This window comes from Vulpes lagopus, chromosome 3 (assembly GCF_018345385.1).
Source record: "Vulpes lagopus strain Blue_001 chromosome 3, ASM1834538v1, whole genome shotgun sequence".
In the NCBI taxonomy this organism is placed as follows: Eukaryota; Metazoa; Chordata; class Mammalia; order Carnivora; family Canidae; genus Vulpes; species Vulpes lagopus.
The window spans coordinates 55,650,180-55,672,586 of NC_054826.1; the positions used below are offsets into that span (position 1 = coordinate 55,650,180).

Genomic DNA, 22,407 nt, shown 5'->3' on the forward strand with positions numbered 1-22,407 from the left:
CATAGGCCATAAAAAAAAAAAAAAAAAAGGAAGAAAGAAAGAAACCAAGACCATAGAAGAGAGTGGACTGCCCCCAAAAAGTTCTTTGTATTTATGGTTTATTTTCAACAAAGGTGCCAAGATAATCCACCGGGTAAGGGATAGCTTTTTAACAAATGGATCTGGGACAACTGGATATCCACATGCGAAAAGATAAACCTTAAAACCTTAACTCACACCCTACACACAAATTAATGCAAAATGAATCACAGACTTAAACGTAAGAGCTAAAACAATAAAAGATGACAGAGGGGGAAATCTTCAAGCCCTTAGATTAAGCCAAGATTTCTTAGATACGATACATAATATATTACACAATATAGCACAATATATTTTTAATAATTGACAAAGTTGATCTCTTTTAAATGGAAAACCTGTGAACTTCAAAAAAAATTACTCTGAAAGGAAGACAAGCCAGCAGATAGGGAGAAAATATCTGCAAAACACGTATCCAGTAAACGACTTGTACCTAGAATATAAATAGGGTCCTCATACCTCGATGATAAGACAAGCAAGCCCACCAAACAAAGAAAAAGAAAAAAGATTTAAATAGACATTTTATCAAAGCAGGTGTAGGAATGGTGAAAAGGCCCATGAAGAAGACGCTCAGCGCGGTCGTGAGGAAACCACAAGGCAGCACCACGATGAGACGCCCTTTGGCACCTGCGAGGGTGGCTGTGATCAGGACAAACAATAACAACTGTTGTCAAGGATGTGGAGACACAAGCACCTTGCCCGTTGCTGGAAGGAACATAAACAGTGCAACGACTTTGGAAAACAGCTTGGCCATTTAAGCAAAGATTTTTGTCCTGAGGCCCAGCAGGGCCCTTGTTTCATCTGCCCAGGAGACAGGACGCCACGGTCCGCACACGCACACATGACTGCGGTTAGCAACATGATTCACCACAACCCTGGTGGACAACAAGCTGGAAACAATATCGTCTGTCTGTCCGTCTGTCGCTGAAGGTGGCATTTCTACCGGATGGAAAATCACTGAGCAGCAAAAAGTAATAATGCACGGGTTCCTGCTGCACCTGGTGAAGCTCCACACGTTATGCTGAGGGGAAGACACGGTACCCGAGATTTGTATCTTATTTGATTTCTTTTTTTGTTTTTAAAGATTTTATTTATTCATTCATGAGAGACACAGCAAGAGGCAGAGACACAGGCAGAGGGAGAAGCAGGCTCCATGCAGGGAGCCCCATGTGGGACTTGATCCCGGGTGTCCAGGATCACGCCCCAAGCCGAAGGCAGGCAGCAAACCGCTGAGCCACCCTGGCCCCCTTATTTGATTTCATTAATATGAAAAAGTCTAGCTCGCTCTCTCAAGTAAATAAGTCTAGAAAAGGCAAATTTATAGACAGAAAGCACAGTGGTGACGCCCAGGACAGTTCGGGGCCGGAGTAGATTACACTGCACGTGGGAGCTCACCAGGGCGAGGACCGTGTCCTGCAGCTGAGGTACCCGACGTTGCACAACCCTGTGTGTTACACACACCTGCACACGCACTGAGGGGGGCACCTGACCGGATGAGCACTGGGTGTTACACTGTATGTTGCCAAACTGAATTTAAATCTTAGAAAATGTGATGAAAATAAAAAGAATAAAAAAACCCAAAACATTGAATTGTGTGCTTGGAACGGGTGCATTATACGAAATGTAAAGTTATGTCTTAATGGAGTAGCATTCAAACAAAAAAGGAAAATGAGGCCACACAGCTTTGGGAAAAACGACCTACTTTCCGTCCTTACCTGATTCACAGACGCCTGCTGACCGTGGACCACGGAGAACCCCGGGAAGCTGCCTACTGGGAACGAAGGCTCAGAAGCCGAGAAGCCGAGCCAGGGGTGTAGACACCAGGAGTACAAGGGGCTCCGAAGAGTGTCCTGTCTTGGGGCCCAAATCTTGCAGCCTGTGGAAGAGGAAGGGGAGGGAGAAGGGGAGAGGGGAGAGAGGAGGGAGGGCAGGAGGGGGAGAAAGGAGGAGGGGGAGGGGAGGAGGAGAAGGGGGAGGAGTGGGGGTAAGGGGGAGGAGGGCAGGGGAAGGAGGGGGAGGGGAAGGAGGGGGAGGAGGAGAAGGGGGAGGGGTGGGGGGAAGGGGGAGGAGGGCAGGGGAAGGAGGGGGAGGGGAAGGAGGGGGAGGAGAAGGGGGAGGAGTGGGGGGAAGGGGGAGGAGGGCAGGGGAAGGAGGGGGAGGGGAAGGAGGGGGAGGAGGAGAGGGGGGAGGGGTGGGGGGAAGGGGGAGGAGGGCAGGGGAAGGAGGGGGAGGGGTGCGGCACCCCCCTGCCCCGGGCGCTGCGCGTCCCTGTGTCCCTGCGGGCTCCGGCATCCCGGGGGTGGGGGGGGCGCTGGACCCCGGTGCTGGGGCGTCGGGGCAGGTCTGGGGCGGCCCCTTCCCCCCCTTCCCCCCCCAGCACCCCCTCCCCCCTTCCCCCCCTTCCCCCCACACCCCCCGCCCCGCGCGGACCGTCCGCCGACCTCGGGCGCAGGCTGGGAGCCGGGCGGGGCGGGGCGGGGCGGGGCGGGGCGCGGCGAAGGGCGGGGGGGGGGGGGGTGGCGCGGGGCGCGGGTCCTGCGGGCTTCGCTCCACCCGCCGGGGCTCCGCGCGTCCCCGCCGCGTCCCCCGCACCCGCGCGCGGGGCCGGGGCGCCCTCCCTGGGCTGGGCGCTGGCGGGGTCGCGGGGCCAGGCCCCCCCCCCCGTGACCCGCGCGGCCACGTCCCCGGGAAACATAGTGACTTGCCCTGGAGACGCTGCCCCCTGCGTCCCGCTCGGCCCCTGCGGCCAGACCCAGCTCCACGGCCGGTGGGGGGGCGGGGGGGGCGGTCCGTGCGAGGGGGGCTGCGCAGGGGGTCCCCGGGGCTCCCCGCGGCTTCCAGGCGGAGATGCCGCCCCCCCCCCCCCCCCCCCCCCCGCCCCCGCCGGCCTCGGTTGCAGGCTCAGGGCCGCTGCGCAGGGGAGGATGCTGCCTAGGAGCCGGCAAGACCGCGCTATTTAAAACAAACCAAAAACCGATTTTCTGATAAGAGCAGTCTCTTAATAGAAAAAAAAAGGGGGGGGGGATCCCCGGGGGGCTCAGCGGTTTGGCACCTGCGCTTGGCCCAGGGCGCGACCCCGGGGTCCCTGGATCGAGTCCCACGTCCCTGCCTGGAGCCGGCTTCTCCCTCTGCCTGGGTCTCTGCCTCTCTCTCTGGGTCTCTCAGGAATAAATAAAATCTTAAAAAAAGTAAAGATCGGGATCCCTGGGTGGCGCAGCGGTTTGGCGCCTGCCTTTGGCCCAGGGCGCGATCCTGGAGACCCGGGATCGAATCCCACATCAGGCTCCCGGTGCATGGAGCCTGCTTCTCCCTCTGCCTATGTCTCTGCCTCTCTCTCTCTCTGTGACTATCATAAATAAATAAAAATTTAAAAAAAAAAAAAAAAAGTAAAGATCAAAAATTTTAAAAAGAAAACATGTACGGTGAAGATAACGTGAACCCCCCCATAATCCTACCAGGACTGTTAACTCTGCTTCTTATCAGGGATTTGGAAGCCCAACCATATGGGATTGTGCTGCTTACTTGGCTCTTGTCCCCATCGCGCTGTGCATACTAGCAAGGAGCGAAGGTCACAAGGTGACCGGCTGAGGAAATACTAAGATGTTAAGGGACTATAGTATGATTTTCAGGATGGATTTTCACATGTGAGTAATTTGATCGTTCCCCTCCTGTCAAATTTATTTTCCACTTTTAAATAGCTCTTTGCATGCAAAGGTAGGTGGCTGGCCTGCCGTTCCATGTTGCCTGGCTCAGCCAGCAAAGGTCAAGTGTCCCCGTCTGTTGGCACCTTGGTCTGCGGCTGGGCCGCTCTGCACGGTGGGCAATGCTTGCTGCGACTTTCACTGGTGACCAGAGGTCCACGGTCTCCCCTCTTGGCCCTTACAGTCCTGGGGGGCCCTGGGAGGCAGGCAGGCACAGCACTCTGCCCCCCGTCCCTGGAGAGGGGGAGCGTGGGACCAGGGCCCAGGCCTCTCAGGGGGGCAGGAGGTGAGCCATGGGGTCAGGCCCAAGCCCATTCCCAGGCATTGCTCCTAAGCTCCCTCCAGCCCTGGACCTTTGAACCCGACTGAGGTAGCAGGTGCTCGGGGTACGAGTGTGCGCATCTCCGCATTAGTCTGGAATACAACTGAACACGAATCACTAACTCATCAAAGATCCTGTTCTTTTCATTGAAATTCATGACGACTTTTAAATTACACAAATGCAACATTTCAACTAAAATCGTCGTGAAAATTCCCTAGAAGTCAAAAGTATTTTGAGCTCATCATGGGCTTAAAAAGGTCTCAAGGTGGTTGATGTATCATTACCCACTCCAGATTATGTGACAGTGATCTAATTTTCATTTAGCTGTAATAATAATAAAAAAATCTAACACAAATGTGTATTTGCCAAGGGAGGATGGTTTATCGTTTGAGCGTCTGTCTGTTGTGCTGTAATGTCGCCTGTTCTGTGGCAGGACGGTCTCACTCAGCCTCAACTGCAAGATCGAATCCCAGGGGTTGGCACACAAGCAGCATTTTAACCATATTTATTGGGAGGAATGAAAGAAAAGCGGGTACCTTTCACTTCAGCAGATGAACGTTTGAGATGTACTTTTACAGAAAACTATAATCACCTAAAATATTACCGAAGAAGTGTTATTCCTACTCAAAATGGATGCCTGAAGATTTATGGGTGGATTAGATCAGATAACAGGCCATGTTCCCAAATTAAACAGCAATACTGTTTCTACGGCTGGAAAATCAGAGAGGCTGGTGAGGAACTGTTCCTTTTTCTTTCACTTTTTAGAATTTGAGGATTTTGGGGGGGAGGGGAGATGAGCTAAATTTCTCCTCAGAGGTCACATAGCAAAAAATGGCAGGGAACCAAAAACATCAACTATCAAGGCCATAGTAGATACGAGAATGGGACAGAAGGAAAACGAAGCCTGGATGTGAACTGAAGGTTAAAGGTGGACTTCGGATCCTATGGGCCAAGGTCTAAAAGGGAGGGTGGCTTAAGAGAGCTGAGAAGTCCCAAAATTAAATCCTGACTAATGACCTATGAAAGAAAAGGCAGAGAATTTAGGAATATCTGATATGGCTAAAGAAGAAGTTCCTGAATTAAATCAGATTATCAAAGGGAAATGAAGGCATGTAGCCAGGAATACAGGAGCAAAGATGAGAATGGTGGAAGGCAGTTAAAACCCAGAATGAAGTGAGGTGAGGGGAGAGGAGTTTTAGGGTCATGCTCTAAAAAAGAGAAGTAGGGCATTCCTGAGCAGGATCGTGTGAGGTAAAAACCACCTGTGGCTCCGCAGCTCCAGGAGCCGAGGACCGTGTGGTGTTCACCTCAGTTCACCAGGCGGCTCGCACAGGGACGGACATCCTCAGGCAGCTACAAAAATTCCTTAAACCCCATTACTAGAAGGAGCAGATTCAGCATGTACTTGTCTTTTCTGGGGGGAGGGGGAGATGTTCAGAATGGAAAATGTGGAATGAGCATGAGAAACAAATGAAATTACTACACTTGGTGACAGCGTAAAAAAGAACCTGGAGTTAGTCTGAGAAAGTACTTGCTAATAAACGCAGAGGGCCCTAAAGCTGATAGAGGTCTTAGGAGGTAGTAAATGCCATTATCAGATTTATTCGTAATGAAATTTCCTTCTTTTTCCTGCATTTATATAACCATCTTGGATTAATCCTATCACTGTCAACTTCCTAAATCTTTGATATAATGACTATTACATATAGTTAAATTGGAAAATAAATGATAAAGACCCTGTTCCATTTGTTCCTAAAAATTATGTAAAATTTCGTTAAACAGTCTTGTTGCTTCAAGTTTTGTACAGATTTAAAAAATAATTAAAATTACAATGTCTTCCTCTTGTATGCAGCATTCCTCACTCAAGATGCTAATATTACTTTAGGTAAAAATTATCCGTTATCCCAATATTTTTCTGAGCTAAAAAGCAGGCATTTGATTAAAATGGAAAGTGACGTATTTGATCACTTATAGAGTCTGTGGAAACGCTGAACTATTGCTTACCTCCTACTCAATCAGGATTTGGAGTGTGATGTGTGTGTAGAAGGAAGTGTGTAACATGACACAGAGTTTGAAAATCAACCGAGTGAACATCACACTTTGGATCTTTGTGGAGAAGATATCCAAGAAAAAGTACACTATGGAAGGCAGTGGTGAGGACAAGAAAACTTTTATAATTATGAACTTTATTTTTATTTACTATGCCAACATTTTCAGGAAAGAGACTTTACATCCAGTTTTTATAACTCATTTTACAAGCAAATTCTAATATACAGTATTTACTCTGGTTTTTAAAATCAATGGGGAAAACAATACTGCAGGTATTAAAGACTGTGGCGTTTTTGTTTTTAGTTAGTGATGACTAAGAGACTTTAAATTCTTAGGGTCAGTGTTATTTTGTTATGGTGACGCTCTAATGAGGAGAAAGTGGGTAGCTTTTCCCCAACACAGTTAAAATATATGACGTATCTTTAATTGACAGCATAGTTGTAGATTGGCACCCACCATCATAATCATTTATCCGAGTGTATTCTTTCAAACTGCTGCAGCAGAAAAACTGAAGGGAGGTGTGGAAAGAAAATTAGAAAATAGAATTCAAGCATCAGAATTAAGGAAAAATAGCAAGGCCATCATCCTCAAGGAAAAACATCAGGTATTTGTACTACAGCTATAATTAATTTTCGAATGTGTGCTTAGGCATGCAAACGTAACCACCCGAACTAATTTATAAACACGAAAACTACTGTGTGAGGTGAAGAGTGAACTGAAACGATGCTGCAGTCTTACTGAACTTCGTTGCAGGCTTAGTCGGTGACTCCAAATCACATCGTCCGTGCCCCAGAGACCAGGAAATCATTGTGACAACTCTGCTCAGAAATGAAAAGTGCACTTCTGTGTCTGTAACCATCACCTATGTGACAGGAAGACCCAGAAGTGACAGCTATGGGGGAATCGTGTTCTCTTTGATGCATTGAGTAAAATACTTCAGGGAACCATGAAACATTCAAAGAACTTAGTGCTTTAATGAGTAAAGTGACATGCTGAGGATATAATTCTGTGAAAGGCTGTACTTCAAACAGCAACAATTACAGAGAAATTCGTTTCAACAAAGAAAGCCACGCCCAAGAGGAGGCATTTCGATATTTCAGGCACAACTCCAAGCAATTAAGCTCATTTAAAGTGCAAATCTGATACTTTCTCTCATTATTCAGATTTTTACTTGTTAGAATACTTACTAAAATTCCCTAACATCTATATAAATACAATGAACAGTAGTCTATATGCCTGAAAACATTGCACAAATGAAAATGAGACTCCAGAAGAAAAATGCTAGAGGGTCTCAGTTATTAGAAACATTCTAAATGATACACAACTATTTAATCCTTTGTTTAATGCCTTAAAATCTTCTGCACCTGTACTGATGAACTCCTTAGGCCAAGCTTTCTCTAAAGAATTCGACAAACATCCACCCACCAACAGCCAAATGTCTAACTCTACATGCTCTATTACTTTTCTCGTTCACAAATGTGAAACTTAACCAACCCCCACAAAACTTTTTCTTCAGGATTTACAATTCATATACTGCAGCCATCTTCATTGCAATCATAAGAACTCAGAAAAAAAAGTGATCCGAGTTCCCGTAGAGGAGGATTCGGCACAGAGTTGACTTATAGAAGCACTAAACAGAGATCAAGCCAAATCTGAGAGTGACCCCTGATTATTCAGGCAAGTTACATCCTCACCTCATTTCTCACTTAACGTTGGACTATGGAGCAGTTTTTAAAGAAATATTCATGCAGTTTTTAAAAGCAAACTGCAGGCAAAACCTGTTTTGCACAAGCATCCTAGAATTTTTCTCTTAAATATATTAGGCTCCAATAATTATGTTGCTGAGCCAAGGCAGAGGCTCAACAAAAGCACAGAGAAGTTGATAAACTGATGGGTTAATGTTTCTGTAAATTCATCAGGGAGAAAAAAAATCGAGCAGGGAAAAGACTGGAATAAACAAAATTGCAGGAGTCAACATTTTTATGTAACAAAGGTATTTCCCCCAGACTAGGGGGTTTAGTTAAAAATAAAGTTTTAAACTTTTATTTGTAAATAATGTTTCACAAGAGTCTACACTAACTTCCAAATAAACCAGAAATTAATTCATCAATGTGTACTTTAGGAAAATACAGTGTGATACTCCATTTGCAATATATGACATCAGTTTTCTTTCTCCTCAATATGCAACAACACCACATGTACCCACTTACGGCTGCCAGCCATGACTTCTTGCCTCTATGAACAGAGAGCTTTGCTGATATGTCTGAGCACTTTAACAATATCTGGACTATGTGAAAACCTTTCTGAACTTTAGTGCTTCTCCAACTAATGTGCTGTTGAAGGAGACTAGATTTGTGTTGCTCACCTGCTACCAAATCCAAGAATGGTTTTTGTATGCAGTGAATGGCCAATTCACTCGGACGGTCCTCCGGTAGGTAAGGGAAGACTGCACCAAAATGACAGTAAACGGCTCTTTCAAAATTTCCACTAAAGCACTTGCTGTTGTTTTTCCTAAAAGGGGCAATTTCACCAGTGTACATTTTTTAAAGTGAAATTTTAAGAACTCTGAGTGACTAACTTCTTGGTCATAATCCCTTATGGTACATTTTTGGTCAGCTGATCACAACAAAGATTAACTTTGTAAAAGGTTATTTGTCGGAAAAGCATTAATTCTAATTAAAGCAGCAACAGGTGAACAGCCTAAAGATGACATGATTTGGGAGAACAGAGGTCAAATTCACTGAACCATCTGACAAGTGGCCCGCAGCATGATTAGGTTAGTGCATATGGTCCCTAAGTGGTTCCCCAGCTACCTTCCTAGAACATTAAGCTAGCTTTTAATACTTTATAATAAAACACAATGTCCCCTCTCCAATTCTATTTTTCATCCCAAAATCTACTTTTCAAGAAACTGCCATTCAAACATACCAACATAAAAGGGAAACCTGGAAAACTCAGAAAAACAAAAAAAGAGTTCCAGCTTCCTCAAGATAGTCTTACTAAGTTTATAATTATTCTCAAAATACTTTAACTGTTTTGCTATAGAAAATAGTTTCAATCCCTGTCCTTAGGGTATTTATATCTCATCAAAGGTTTGTGCAAACATTTCAAGTCCATTATTCCAGTCTCCAGATATTAGCAGAAAGTCAATAAATATAAATATTATAATAAAGACTTAATTTAAAATATACGCTGTGGAACCTTAAAACAGCTATCCTGGATCCATAAGCCTATAGGGTTCAAAACAATTACCAGCAAAACTCTAGCACCAACAATACATGTTACAAAATGAATACATCTTTAGGTACAGGCTTCAAGATGCAACCCAGGCTTTCTGAAACTTATGGAGTTGCAAAAAGAAATAGAAATTGTGTGTGTGTGTGTGTGTGTGTGTGTGCCTGCAAAACAAGACATTCAAGCAACATATAATTGGTTTTTACATCACATGAAACATTTTTAGCCAGGGGAATTTGGTAAATAAATAAATACTGAGACTAACTGGCTGATCCTAGCAAGGAAAAATAAAACTTACATAGACTTCCCATTAAAAGCCTGATCTTTTATTCATCATAAAGCTTTTGCATAGACCTTTTGAATACACAAATCACTGGCCAGAATTTTACTTACAGTCTACCATCTTCAATTATCACCCTATCTTTAGTTAAAACAGTAACCATATTCACAGGAGACACAGGTGAAAAGGGGTTAGGCTCTGAGAACCACAATTAATACAGGCCTTCAAAAGGCTAAATGAACAAAGCACATTGCTTGCCTGCTACATGGGATATCGGGGACTTCTTGATGTGCAGAGGGATGGATAACATGATTAGAGCCCGCTGTAGGCCGCTGAAATGGGTAAGCAAACTTTTGTGTTTACCTGAGACAAATACGCTCAAATGCTCAAATATATCAACCAGGATATAAAATGGAAGAGCCAAACTATTAGAAGCTTCCACATTTTAATTTTAAGATTTGCAAGCTTTCAATGGAACCTCCGTCATGGTAGCAAACTGCACGTAAAGCTATTACAGAACAGATTGTTTTTTTAAAAAAAACAAATTGGCAGGTGATGGCTATGTACTTAATGTATCTTTGGTTTAGGAAGACGGGAGTATCGATTAGAGGCCAAACAATCCCCAGAATTCAAATTGCCGTTCAGATTCTGCATGATTTCCTTTCTTCTTATTAGTGGCCGTGGGATGCTTGTCTTGGCCTGGAAGTTTTGAGGCTCTAGTTGGGAGTTGCTTATTTGTTTTTGTCTGAAAGAGCCAGAAGGGGGGCGGAGCTTAGATGCTTTTGGATTCGGATTACTTGCAAGATTTGTCTGACTAGATGTTGGCTGAAGTTTTGATGAACTGCATGGTGTGATTACTGGTGACTTTTTACAAGAGGGAGTCCTACTTGGAGAGGATTCAGAAACTGGAGGAGGTACCAAAGAATTTGAGACAGATGGTTTAAAAAGTGGTAAAGACTTGGGCTGGGATGTGTAGCCCTCCAGTGAAGACGGATTTCTTTCAACTCTCTTAGTCTGGTCTACTGCACTTGACTGGGGAAGCATCTGAAGAGAAGTAGGTACAAATTGCACGTCACTAATTTGATTATTTGCCAAATGATAAGGCTCTTGAGCATTCATGGTCATGTTCAAGTTTGCTTCAGAAGGTGTACTCTCAGCCACATCCTCAGTGAATTGTGGGCTTGAAGAAAAAGGCCGGTCTTCCACATCATAGCTGCTTTCTTGTTGTAAGCCATGTGTAAAGCTTTCATCCAGATGTGCAACACCCTGATGTATGCCCTGGATTGTGGATTCACTGTGGGCCTCGATATGTTGCGGCTTTATTAGTTTTCCCTGGGCGTGGTCTGTGGGTCTGGGAAGGCTGCTGGAAGGCTGTAGTACTTGAGGCTATTAAAATTAAAAACAATATTAAGCAACAATTTATTTTACATATGCCACCCAGAATTAATATAAGTTCCAATTAAGCTGTGTTGATACTTATGTTTTAATATAAGAAGTATGTGAGGGTTTTTTTTTAATTGAAAAATAAAGGGCAATATTCAGGTGAATTCATGACACACAAGAGTGATAATGCAAACAAAAAATGATACAAGCAATAAACACTAAACAAGATTAAAAATAAAACAGGGGAAAAGAAAAATATTAAAGTACTTATTTACTGTAGAAAAAAGATTTCCTGCCTTGATTCATTAAGTATTTAAAACTTATAGGTAAGATAGCTTGAGAGAATGATTTCTATAGCACTTTGATTTAATCTTCATAAACCACAGATAAAAACTGTGATCATTCGGAATATTACCCATTTTGAAGACTTTTTTTTTTTTTTTTTTTAAGGAAAGCTGTATAACACTTTAACACACTTGGCTAGAGAAAGTATTAATTTAAAAGTGTCAAGCTGCTATACTTCTATCAAAGTTAAAATCAACCAACAGATAAACAAGGCTTAGATTGATTATATTCTTGTTGACGTGAGATTCTAATTACTCAAACAAAAACAGGTCAATACAGTTAGCTAATATTAACCTATCTTTAACATTCTTGTTGAAAAGTTTCAGAATAAAATGTTTTCACAGCTTATTTGTTCTGTCTCACTGCCATATGAGGGATCAACTAGGGTTCTGGTAAATGGAGAACAGTTAACCTTCCCAAAAGTGAACACCCATTTAAAATTTAAAATGATCAGCCTTTTGAATAAACAACTCAGAGTAAAACAAATTTGAAATTACCCCTAATCTGAACTAAAGCTGAGAAGCTTATAATAGCAAAACTCTTTAGGTCAATGTGCCTCACACACACTTTTCTGGAGCTCACTGTGTGATCATATTCCATACAAATCAGAGCAAACATGTAATTACTACTATTACTTTTGGGAAGTCAGTAAAGAAAATTCTCTTTCAATGGCCCAAATAGTTAAAGCATATGGGGCAGAGCCTATTGTTATCAATGTATAAACACAATACATACACATGCTCTATTAAATAATATGGACTGAAAATGTAAAAAAGTTTGCCAAAGGGCTCTGAAATATAGACTTTGATATTTTCTTTTTTTGCTATGCTAATCCACAAATAAATATACACCGTATCTCTGATTTCTCCAATGAAAGGGGCAAATCTATTTACACTGCATCATTCGTGTTCTGTCACTTTTTCACCTCCTCAACCAGTACTGGAGGATGACTGCGGAGCCAGGAGTCAGGCCAATTAGGGCAGGATAACAGATAATGGAGAGCCAAGTGCAATGACTTGTAAAGGGATGGCTGGCCAGGATGGTTTAAGGCCAACAGGCTATTTAAAAAAACAGTAAAATCAAGACAATGACTACTTAAAATTCATATAGAGTATTACATTTAACTCTTATTTTAGAATATTTAAAACAAATAAGCCATCTCAGTTTATTTAAGCTAAATGTCTTATTCAAGTTTCAAGCTTAATGTCCTAAACTTCAAAGGCAGTGCGCATTTCCACAATAAACCACACAGAGATGAATACCTTCAAGAAGGAAGGTACCAAAATCACCAGGTAATTACAATTGGCTGGGAATCCCTAGAAAAAAATGACAGTGCCAAAGTAACCATACATTTTAGAAAGATTAGTAAAAATATAGAGTAGGACCATATTAAGCAAGCCAAAATCTACCAAAAGGAAAAAAAGCAACCAAAGAAGGGAAAGGTGCAGCATCAAAAAGCAACCAAAGAAGGGAAAGGTTGATTGAAATGGGGATTTGCTTTCCCTTTTCACCTTCAAAAATATCAAAAGATATTCTAATCTTGAGTTAAAAATCTTAAAGCAACTTAAGACCTTTGAAAATATCAGTAACAATTTAAAAATGACTTCATTGTAACATACCTATTGCTAGTACGAAAAAAAGGTATAGATGTGCTATCAGCTCAAAGCACAAAAAGGTATGATTTCCTAATTAAGTATTAAACTTAAGATTAAGACAGCCAAACCTCCAGAAAAGGAGCACTGTGAACTATAGATAAATTATCCATTAGTCCTATTCTCATTATAGTAGTCCCCCCTTTATCTGCATGAATATGTTCCCAAACCTCCCATGGTAGTAACAACTCTGTATTTACTATGTTTTTCCCTATACGTACATACCTATGATAAAGTTTAATTTATAAATTGGGCACAATAAGAGATTAACAATAATCGCTAATAATAAAAGAACAATTACAACAATTACTATAGTAAAAGTTATGTGAATGTGGTCTCTCTCATCCTTCTTCTTGTGATGTGAGATGATAAAAGACCTACATAATGAGATGAACGGAGGTGAGTGATGTAGGAGTTGTGAATGATGTAAGAGTTGTGGCATAGCATTAGGCTACTATTGATCTGACAATATGTCAGAAGGACAATCATCTGCTTCCACATGGCAGTCAACAGCAGGTAACTGATGGGGGACCTGGGTGGCTCAGTGGTTGAGCCTCTGCCTTCGGCTCAGGGCATGATCCTGGGTCCCGGGATCGAGTCCCGCATTGGGCTCCCCATGGGGAGCCTGCTTCTCCCTCTGCCTGTGTCTCTGCCTCTCTCTCTGTGGCTCTCATGAATGAATAAATAAAATCTTAAAAAAAACCTCCAAAATAACCAGCAGTTAACTGAAACCAAATAAAGCAAAGCTTTGGATGGGGGTGGTGGCAGAGAGGACTAGTGTACTTTTATTACTCAACTGACCACTGCTTATCAGAAAACTAAATAGAAGTATAGCAGGAAGATGTACTGCATGTACTAAATGCAATAAAGCTGCATATCAAATATTAAAGAATTTAAAAATAATAAGGTTTTTTAAAATAATAAAAATGAGTCATCTGAGGAGTTATATTGAACAATTATATAAAAGACGCCTATTACTTAATTACAGTGAATAAATTAGTAGTTTCTAAATGCTTTATAAATAATGCAGATTTTGTATTTTTATTAAAAGTTAATTTTAGCAGTGTGATCTAATTTCCCTATCCCCAAATAAATGTCCTGTTTTATTATTTATTTGAAAATTAGTTTGGAAATCAATTCCACTACCATAAGAAAAAAGTCTCTTAAAGAAGATAGAGAAATGGGGATCCCTGGGCGGCTCAGTGGTTTAGCGCCACCTTCAGGCCAGGGCATGACCCTGGAGACCGGGGATCCAGTCCTGCGTTGGGCTCCTTGCTTCTCCCTCTGCCTGTCTCTGCCTCTCTCTTTGTGTGTCTCTCAGGAATAAATAAATAAAATCTTAAAAAAAAAAAAAAAAAGAAGATGGAGAAATGAGTATAGTGAGGACCAAGGCAACTTCTCCTCAAGGTGGATGACTGCATAGAACTGGTTACCCACTAAGGACTGAACTGTCATTAGCTACCTGCTGGCGAGTTAAATGACAAACTGCCTCTTAACCTCTACCAAACAAAGCAAAGATGCATTTCTGAGACCTTGTCGCTTGCAGCACAATTTTCCCTAATTTCTGAACATTCAACTATATTAACACAAAGGCAAGATATTAACAATTCTTCCTGCCCACATTCATTACTGCTTCTATGCCCTCAGACACCCTTAGATCGAATTCTGAATAAATAAAAAATGATCCCATATTCTCATGGATAAGACCAACGGGAATGAATATCAAAGACTATTTATTCATTTTTTTTTGTAAATGTCTACAATAGGGGGATCCCTGGGTGGCTCAGCGGTTTAGTGCCTGCCTTTGGCTCAGGGCACAATCCTGGAGTCCCAGGATCGAGTCCCACGTCCGGTTCCTGCCATGGAGCCTGCTTCTCCCTCCTCCTGTGTCTCTGCCTCTCTCTCTCTCCCTCTCTCGCTCTCTATGTCTATAATAAATAAATAAATCTTTAAAAAAACAAAACAAAACAAAATAAATGTCTACAATACATCATGCATTGTACTAGGTACAGAAAAATACAGAGGTGAATACAATGCGGTTCTTATGGTTGAGAGACCTAGTGAGGGAGATACGTAAACAAATGATGAGACCATGTCTCAAGCATAACAACATATGAGAACAAAAGGAAAAATATGCTTGATTGTATGGGTCATAGAAGGCATCCAAGAATCACCAATATCTGAACTGAGTTTTAAGATGAGTTAAGGGTTTGCCAAGTAGACAAGAAGGGAAAAACACTCAGTGCTGAGCACCAGCACATGCTAAACACAGAGGCAAAAAAAGAATATGGTATGTTTTAGTAACTTCAAATTGTTAGACTGAATTGGGAGATCCCAGTGCTGGCGGGAAAGCGTAGGCAAGGGACAGCGCATAAAGAAACTCCTGTCAGGCTAAGTGGTTCTGACTAACACTGATAAATTTAAACAGAGGAATCGTAAGATCCAATATATATATATATTTAGGATGTTATTTTGGTGGAATTAGTGAGCAATGTTCAGGAGGGGTGATTGTAAGCAGAACAGCCAGGCAGTATGCTATTACTAATAGCCTAGATGAAAAATTATAAGGGCCTAAAATTAATACACTGAAAGCAAAACTGAAAAGGGTAAAAGAGATTTTTTTTTTTTTAAAGTGGTCAAGTAAGCAGCTACTTGGAAGGAATTCAAGATGAGCTACAGGTTTCTTGCTTTGGAGATGCATGATGAAGTACTAATCTGTATCCAAAAAAGTAGTCCACCAGCCCATTCATTTCCTGGGCTCAGCAGCCCAGAAGACTCAGGACAAAAGGAATCCCACCTACTGGGGAGTGGGGCAGACTTCAGGAAACAGCCTGTAGTCACAAATACATAGAGCTTTAGTCCTCCACCCTTGCAGAGCTAAGCGCTTCTAACCAGACTCAGCAACTTCATGCCTTACTTTAGTTAGATACATCACCTCAGCACACCATTCTGAGAATTCTGAGAGGCAACGGTTACAGGTATGAAGGTCAAGAGTGCCACAGGTACTACTGGGTAACTGTGCAAGGGATTGGTAGGCTCCTCATTGATAATCTTAAATGTCTATTTTGGGCTGCTTACAAAAATAAACAGAGATACGAGTTCCTTATAGGTATGTACCAAGCTTTATTTGTTCTTATAGTTGGTGTTCCTAGTATTTGGCACATAGCAGGGATTAAATATACATTTTCTAGATAAATTAATAAATAAATGAATATTAGTAACTGGTATATTCCAGAACTGCTTCTTTGGTAATAAATAATCAAAATAATACTTTTCCTATTAGGTCAGGGATGCAGCGCTAATAACCAATAAAAACAAGTTAAAAAAAAAACACTGATGAAAAATCTTATAACAGAAAAAAAAATGTTCTTTCTAAACAAGTTTGGGGTTAGCATAATGATTAATGTTTAGAAGGGCAGCAGGAAGAATTATAAATTAACCAGGACACAGCACCTCCCATGATACTAGCTAAGCTACAACTATTTTTTACCTACAGACAGACATTTCTGGATGAAATAAATTGGGAAAACTCTGAACAAGCATTCAACAATTTTCCATTTCTAATGTTAATAACTAAATATAATTATACACATAAAACACTTAGCATAGGACGTCCTAGCATATCAAAAGTGCTCAATAAATGTCACCTATAATTATTAAAAGGTGTGAGAATGATGAATTCAAGCCATTGTCCTTTTGTAACAGGGTTTTGAAATAGAAAAGGCAAGTTTTATAGCAGAATAAAAACTAGTTGCTATACGGTAAGAGCTTTCTAGGCTTCAAATAAGTATTTCAGTAATGTCAGTTATATCTAAGTGTTTTAAACCCAATGCAGGCATATCTGATATGATACAGAAGTCAAGATTCCTTAAGTGCCTTCCTGAAGATAAAAGAGAGCTAGGACATGCAAAGCACTTTAAAGTACAGAAAAAATTTATATACGGTTATATGGCAGAGCTAGTACAACACAATACTGAACCACTTAGCTTTTGAAATCAGACTGACCTGGGTTTGAGTTTTGACTCCATCACTTACTTCTGGTGAGATATTGGTAAATTGTCTTACTACTCTGAGATGGAATTTCGTAATTTATAAATGAGGATAGTAACAGTATTTACACCTTACCAAATTGTTGTAAATAATAAATGATAACATGCCTACCAAAGTGCTTTATATAGTACCTGACACATTACAAATACTTGAGAAATGCTATATTCTGGGCTCTGAGAGAACAGTTTCCCTTCTTCCAAGGGTAAATAGTCAAACACTAAGTTTATATGTAAGTTTGCGTGTGTGATCTCTGTTTATCACAAGAGACTCAGTAGAAAGTACTGTCTTATTTTTGCAGATGAGTAAACTTAGTTAAAAGAAATTAAGTAACATATTGAAATTCACATGCTTTAGCAAATAGTAAAGCCACAATTTGAACGGAACAGAGAACTTAAAATGCGGCACTAAAACTATTATTCTGTTATGTGGGTAATTCCAATGAATTCACAGATGTTCAGAATACGCAAGTATAGCACGGTGATTATTTAAAAAACTTAATAGGCAGGACACCTGTGTGGCTCAGCGGTTGAGCATGTGCCTTTGGCTCAGGGCCTGATTCCAGGGTCCCGGGATCGAGTCCCACATCGGACTCCCCGCGGGGAGCCTGCTTCTCCCTCTACCTGTGTCTCGGCCTCTCTCTCTCTCTCTCTCTCTCTGTGGCTCTCATGAATAAATAAATAAAATCTTAAAAAAATAAATAAAAAATAAAAACATAATAGGAAAATTCAATACCAACATTCAGGGACTAACTTTCCTGGAAAATGTCCTATTTCTTCCTCAGATGATCTATCCTACACAGATTAAGTCTTAGACACCAAACTCAAGTCACGATATGCAACAATATTTTGTGGGAAAAAAAATGGTTCCAAGTGCCCTACTGGAGGAATACACTGAACACAAGAAAAGGCAAATTAGCATTCATCACTGAGAAAAACTTCACCTTTATTGTTGTCCTACCATTTGAAAGATTTCTAGTATTAGCATAAGAAAAAATACTCATAGCAGTTTCTGTAAACATTTTCTTCTAGAGTTACCAAAGATAAGATGGCAGCTAGGAACAACAAGTCCTGACTGAGAAAAATATGTCAACGTGTGTAAGGTAGAAAGCAGGAAATGTTCTAATGCATAATAATGCTACTGCATAGCAGACACAGGAATTACCTCAAATTATTTTCTTGGTACGTATAAGTTTATTACTATTATTATTATTATCATTAAATACATTTTAAGCTATAAGATGGAAATGGAGCCATCTGTAACATGCCTGTATTTTCATGCAGGCTCTGACATGCATCATGCAAATTGGAAAAAAAAACAAAAACAAAAGGTAACTATGAGGAAGGTGGTAGGAAAAAATCTGAAATTGTACTGTACCACGCTTTGTCAGAGAAGTAATGGACTAACTTCTCAACTCCTTGCCAATGGCATAATGGGAGAGCAGAGACAAGAAAAAGACAGGACAATGGTTGTCAGAGACCACACACAACACCAAGGAATTGCCATGACTGGGTATAGCAGCCAACAGTATTTGCTTAGCTTTTGTTGTGTTTTTCCAGGCAGTATTATTTTATTTAATATATTTATGTAAAATGAAAACATTTTTAATAAATTTATACCCTCTTGCTAAAGAGGTTTGCAAGTTAATATAAATATTCATAATCACAGAACAAAATATATAAAACTTCTCACACTTAAAAGGAATCATTTGAAGAATCTTACCAAATAAAGTACTGAAAGGATTTTGACACAATATTTATACTCCAAAGATCTAAAAAGGTTTAGCACATGTAATCCCTTACAAATCAAGTAGAAATTTCTTTAATAATTTCAGAAAGTCTTGCACATTATAAGCTAAATATAATTCAACATTAGTTTACGTTTATTATTAACTGCTGCATTAAAGACCAATTAAAGTATAATCTGATCTTCACGTATGTCTGTCTTAAATATGATGTTCTAACTTATCCTCACATCACTACAAAGATGGAAGACATGACTGGATCCCTAATATAACTAGATTGAAGGAATTCTGCCGTATAATTCACATTAACCCATCACAGCTTCCAAAGTTTTCTGGGAATCAGGAATGCTCTTATTCCTCTAGATCTCAGAACGGTGCCTCTAGATCTCAGAGAATTTAGAGAAGATAGCTGATTGATAAAGAGAAATTACATATAAACAAATTCTGAGATAAGGAGTTCAATGGCTTTTTAAATTTGATCAGTTAACTTGTTTAAAAACTATCACACTGATTAACATTCACTTAAGTAATAAGCATTTATTACCCAAGCACAATCAGTGTGAGGTGCTTAATTTTCATGGGTCTTTATCTCTAAGACATAGAACCCATTAGCATTTAACCTCTGGGATTCAGAGTAGTTCAGAAAACAAAACTAAACATAATAGTACCATTCCATTGCTGTGATCAATATCACATGATATAGTTCTCCAGAGTAAGATACTGCAGGCATATGGTACAACAAATACAGCTAACAAAACAATTCCACAATCTACAGAGCAGGTTGTTGTAAAAGGCTTATACAAAAAAACAGCAACTGCTGTGTTTCTCATCATTGCAAAGTGCCCAGAGAAACTAGTTTATGGGACAGCCTCCTGGACCATGAGTTTGATGCACATTTCTAGTCAATCAACCAATGACTAAACTAAACAGCACTTGGAATTAGCTGCAAAAATGGACAGAGTGTCATATTCTATATTATTTGTTCAATTTTTACTGAGTTATCCCAGTTTCCATTTCACTGAAAATATTTTATTTTTATGAAAAGTCACTCCCAGAGCTAATTTCTCATTGAAGCACTGAAGCTAATGCTACCCTTACATATAAAATTGATTACAGTCACATGGTAGAGCCAATCAGAGTGAGCCACATTAACATATGCCTTATGAACACGTTTGGCAGTTCAATAATACACATCAAGTGTTTCTAGAAAGTGCACAAACCCTTTGATTAAGCAACCTCCTTCCAGGAATCTATGTAAGAGAGATGATGATACTGATCTATACACAAGTATAAATGGCATTGCAAGAGTATCTCTATTTAGTGGGGAAAAATGGAAACAACATCAATGCCCAACAATAGGAAAAGATTAATTATAGTACAGTCACATAATAATGTATTAACATGTACCCATTAAAATGATACTTTCAATATTTACTAAACCAAAATGTTCATATAATGATACTACGTGAAAAAAAACCCAAAAGTTTAAGAAGAAAATATGAGAGTATTATATGTTCTAAGAGAAAGTATTATTCATTCAACTTTTATCTTAATTTCAAATACACTTGTGTGCTGGGGTTGTAAGTACATAGTTTCGTTTAGTAAACATGTATTGGGTTGTGATATAACATGAATTCTTAAGTGTCATTTGTCAAAAAGGTATGTGAAACACTCTCTGAGGGTTATAAAAAGAAGAGGAGGATATAAGAAAATGTAATCATCATTCTTAATGTAATTCTGGGTGGAATGCAGATAGTTACCATAACATAAATTTAGAAGTCAGGCAATACTAACACTACATCAAGAAACTGCTGAGCTATTAATGTAGATGCACTTACATTATTTTTATTGTTTAAAAACTATTTTTGTCTCATCTAAGTGATTGCACATGAAAGGTAAAGGTTCATAAGGTTTGTGAATTCTTTCAAGGTGTTAAAGAGCACATTTAATAGTCTTTTTAGGCATGACAAGAAGTAGGTATTACTTCAAAATATACTTTTGCAGAAATCAAGTATTCCTAAAAGCATATGATCTGGCAAGAAGTGCTACTTGAGATTATGATTAGGGCTTTTTACCTGCCAAAAGCCATTATTTTTATTCAATTTTCCTACTCTGAGGTAGGTTATTTATTTTTCCTAATTTTACACAGCTGGAAATCAAAAAGACTAAACCAATGTTAGTTAAGTCAATTCGGACAAAAGCTGAAGTCAGGACAAGAAAAAGACCCCTTCTATGTTTAAAATTAGATATTTTCTACTAACCCAGAGAAAAATTTAATTTGAAATTAGAAGACAAGCATCAAGTTAAGACTGGTGATATACTCAAGAAAAGAAATGGAAGTCAAAATTTCCTGAGAAAGATAAAAATATAAGAAGACCAGGATTTTCTTTTTTCTCCATTTTTCTAGAGTTATTCTTAAATTCACCAAGAACATTCTTGGCCAGTGCAGCTTTCCTGAGTGACCAGAGCTAAACATTCCCTGTAAATATTAATTATTTCACTTTCTACATATCCAGAACAGGCTATCTCATTATGCTGGAAGATCTACTACTCTTATAATTAAAAACATAAACAAAACCAGATTGCCCTTATTAAACCCTGCCTGACTTTTGCATTTAGAAGAAAAGGCAGTTCACTTATGTTGATGTTAAGAGGGCCTCAGAAAGAACTTATTAATGAAACAGATTATAATAAAGGAGAACTCTCTCCAGTATCTACCATCACTTACAGAATTAACCCATCCAAAAATCAGCCCTTTGAATCACATACTAACTAAATATGGAGACAAATATTATTTCACTAAGTTTAGTGTAGGAAGGGGAGATCTATCCAAAACCCTCTGAAAAACCATTGGACTCCATACCCTTCTTTTCTCTATTTTAGAAAAATTCAAAATATTCTTTAAAAATTAAAATTCTGTATTTATATAATTTATATATAATTCTATATTTTACATTCTATAAAAATTCTGCATTTTAGAGAAATTTAAAATATTTTTTAAAATTACAATAAAAATAATGTTATTAGTAAACTGCTTTAGCTGTTCTCAGGTAAATCCAAAATAGTGTAGTGTTTAGAACATATTTTTCCTTTAGGAATCTTCCCAAGCTCAGTAAGAAATATCAGAAAGCCATGAACACTATGGAAAATTATCACTTTCCATAAAGGAGTTCTACAAGTCTCGATGATCAAGTTCCAGGGACAGTTCTCTTACCTAAGCTGTTAGAACTTACTCAAGACTACGCTGTGAATTATCTTCTGATAGGTGGCTAACATATCCAAATTCTAGAGAACCAAAACTTTCTCCTTACTAATTTGAAGATGAGGAGAAAGGAGGTTTGATTTACAAAAGTCAGAAAGACAGATCTTGATAGGGTTGCAAGACAGTGCTTCTTCATAGTTGGGAAATGAAAAAGGCAACTCTAACCCAAGAGGCAAGAAGGAAGAAACATTTGAAAATGGAGGGCCAACGACTAAACAAAAGGACCAGAAAATTCTAAAGCTATACAAATAAGAAACTAGTGAAATGAGTGACATATTTTTAAAATAAACGTAAATCTTTGTTTGCAATACAG

General features: G+C 39.7%; 1 protein-coding gene and 1 long non-coding RNA gene across 14 annotated transcripts in view; both read right to left on the reverse strand.

Annotated features, from left to right (window-relative positions):
- Positions 1–81: 81 nt before the first annotated feature.
- Positions 82–2,542, reverse strand: LOC121486204. Of its 2 annotated transcripts, XR_005986570.1 has the most exons (3): positions 2,517–2,542; positions 1,791–1,951; positions 82–1,096 (listed from the first exon to the last, which is right to left on the reverse strand). It is a non-coding gene; the product is annotated as an uncharacterized LOC121486204 (long non-coding RNA). The 2 variants fall into 2 exon arrangements; XR_005986569.1 differs by lacking the exon at positions 2,517–2,542 and having other exon boundaries at positions 1,791–1,994.
- A 3,725-nt stretch (positions 2,543–6,267) lies between these two features.
- CCSER2 (coiled-coil serine rich protein 2) overlaps positions 6,268–22,407 on the reverse strand; it is a 186,111-nt gene continuing 169,971 nt past the window's right edge. For 5 of the 12 annotated variants that reach the window (XM_041750642.1, XM_041750641.1, XM_041750643.1 and 2 more), the window contains one exon: positions 6,268–11,047. In XM_041750642.1, coding sequence (XP_041606576.1) covers positions 10,229–11,047 — 819 coding nt within the window. In that variant the 3' untranslated portion in view covers positions 6,268–10,228. Of the gene's footprint in view, positions 11,048–18,465; positions 18,506–22,407 lie in introns of all 12 variants that reach the window. The other 7 variants (XM_041750647.1, XM_041750651.1, XM_041750646.1 and 4 more) reach the window with 2 other exon arrangements.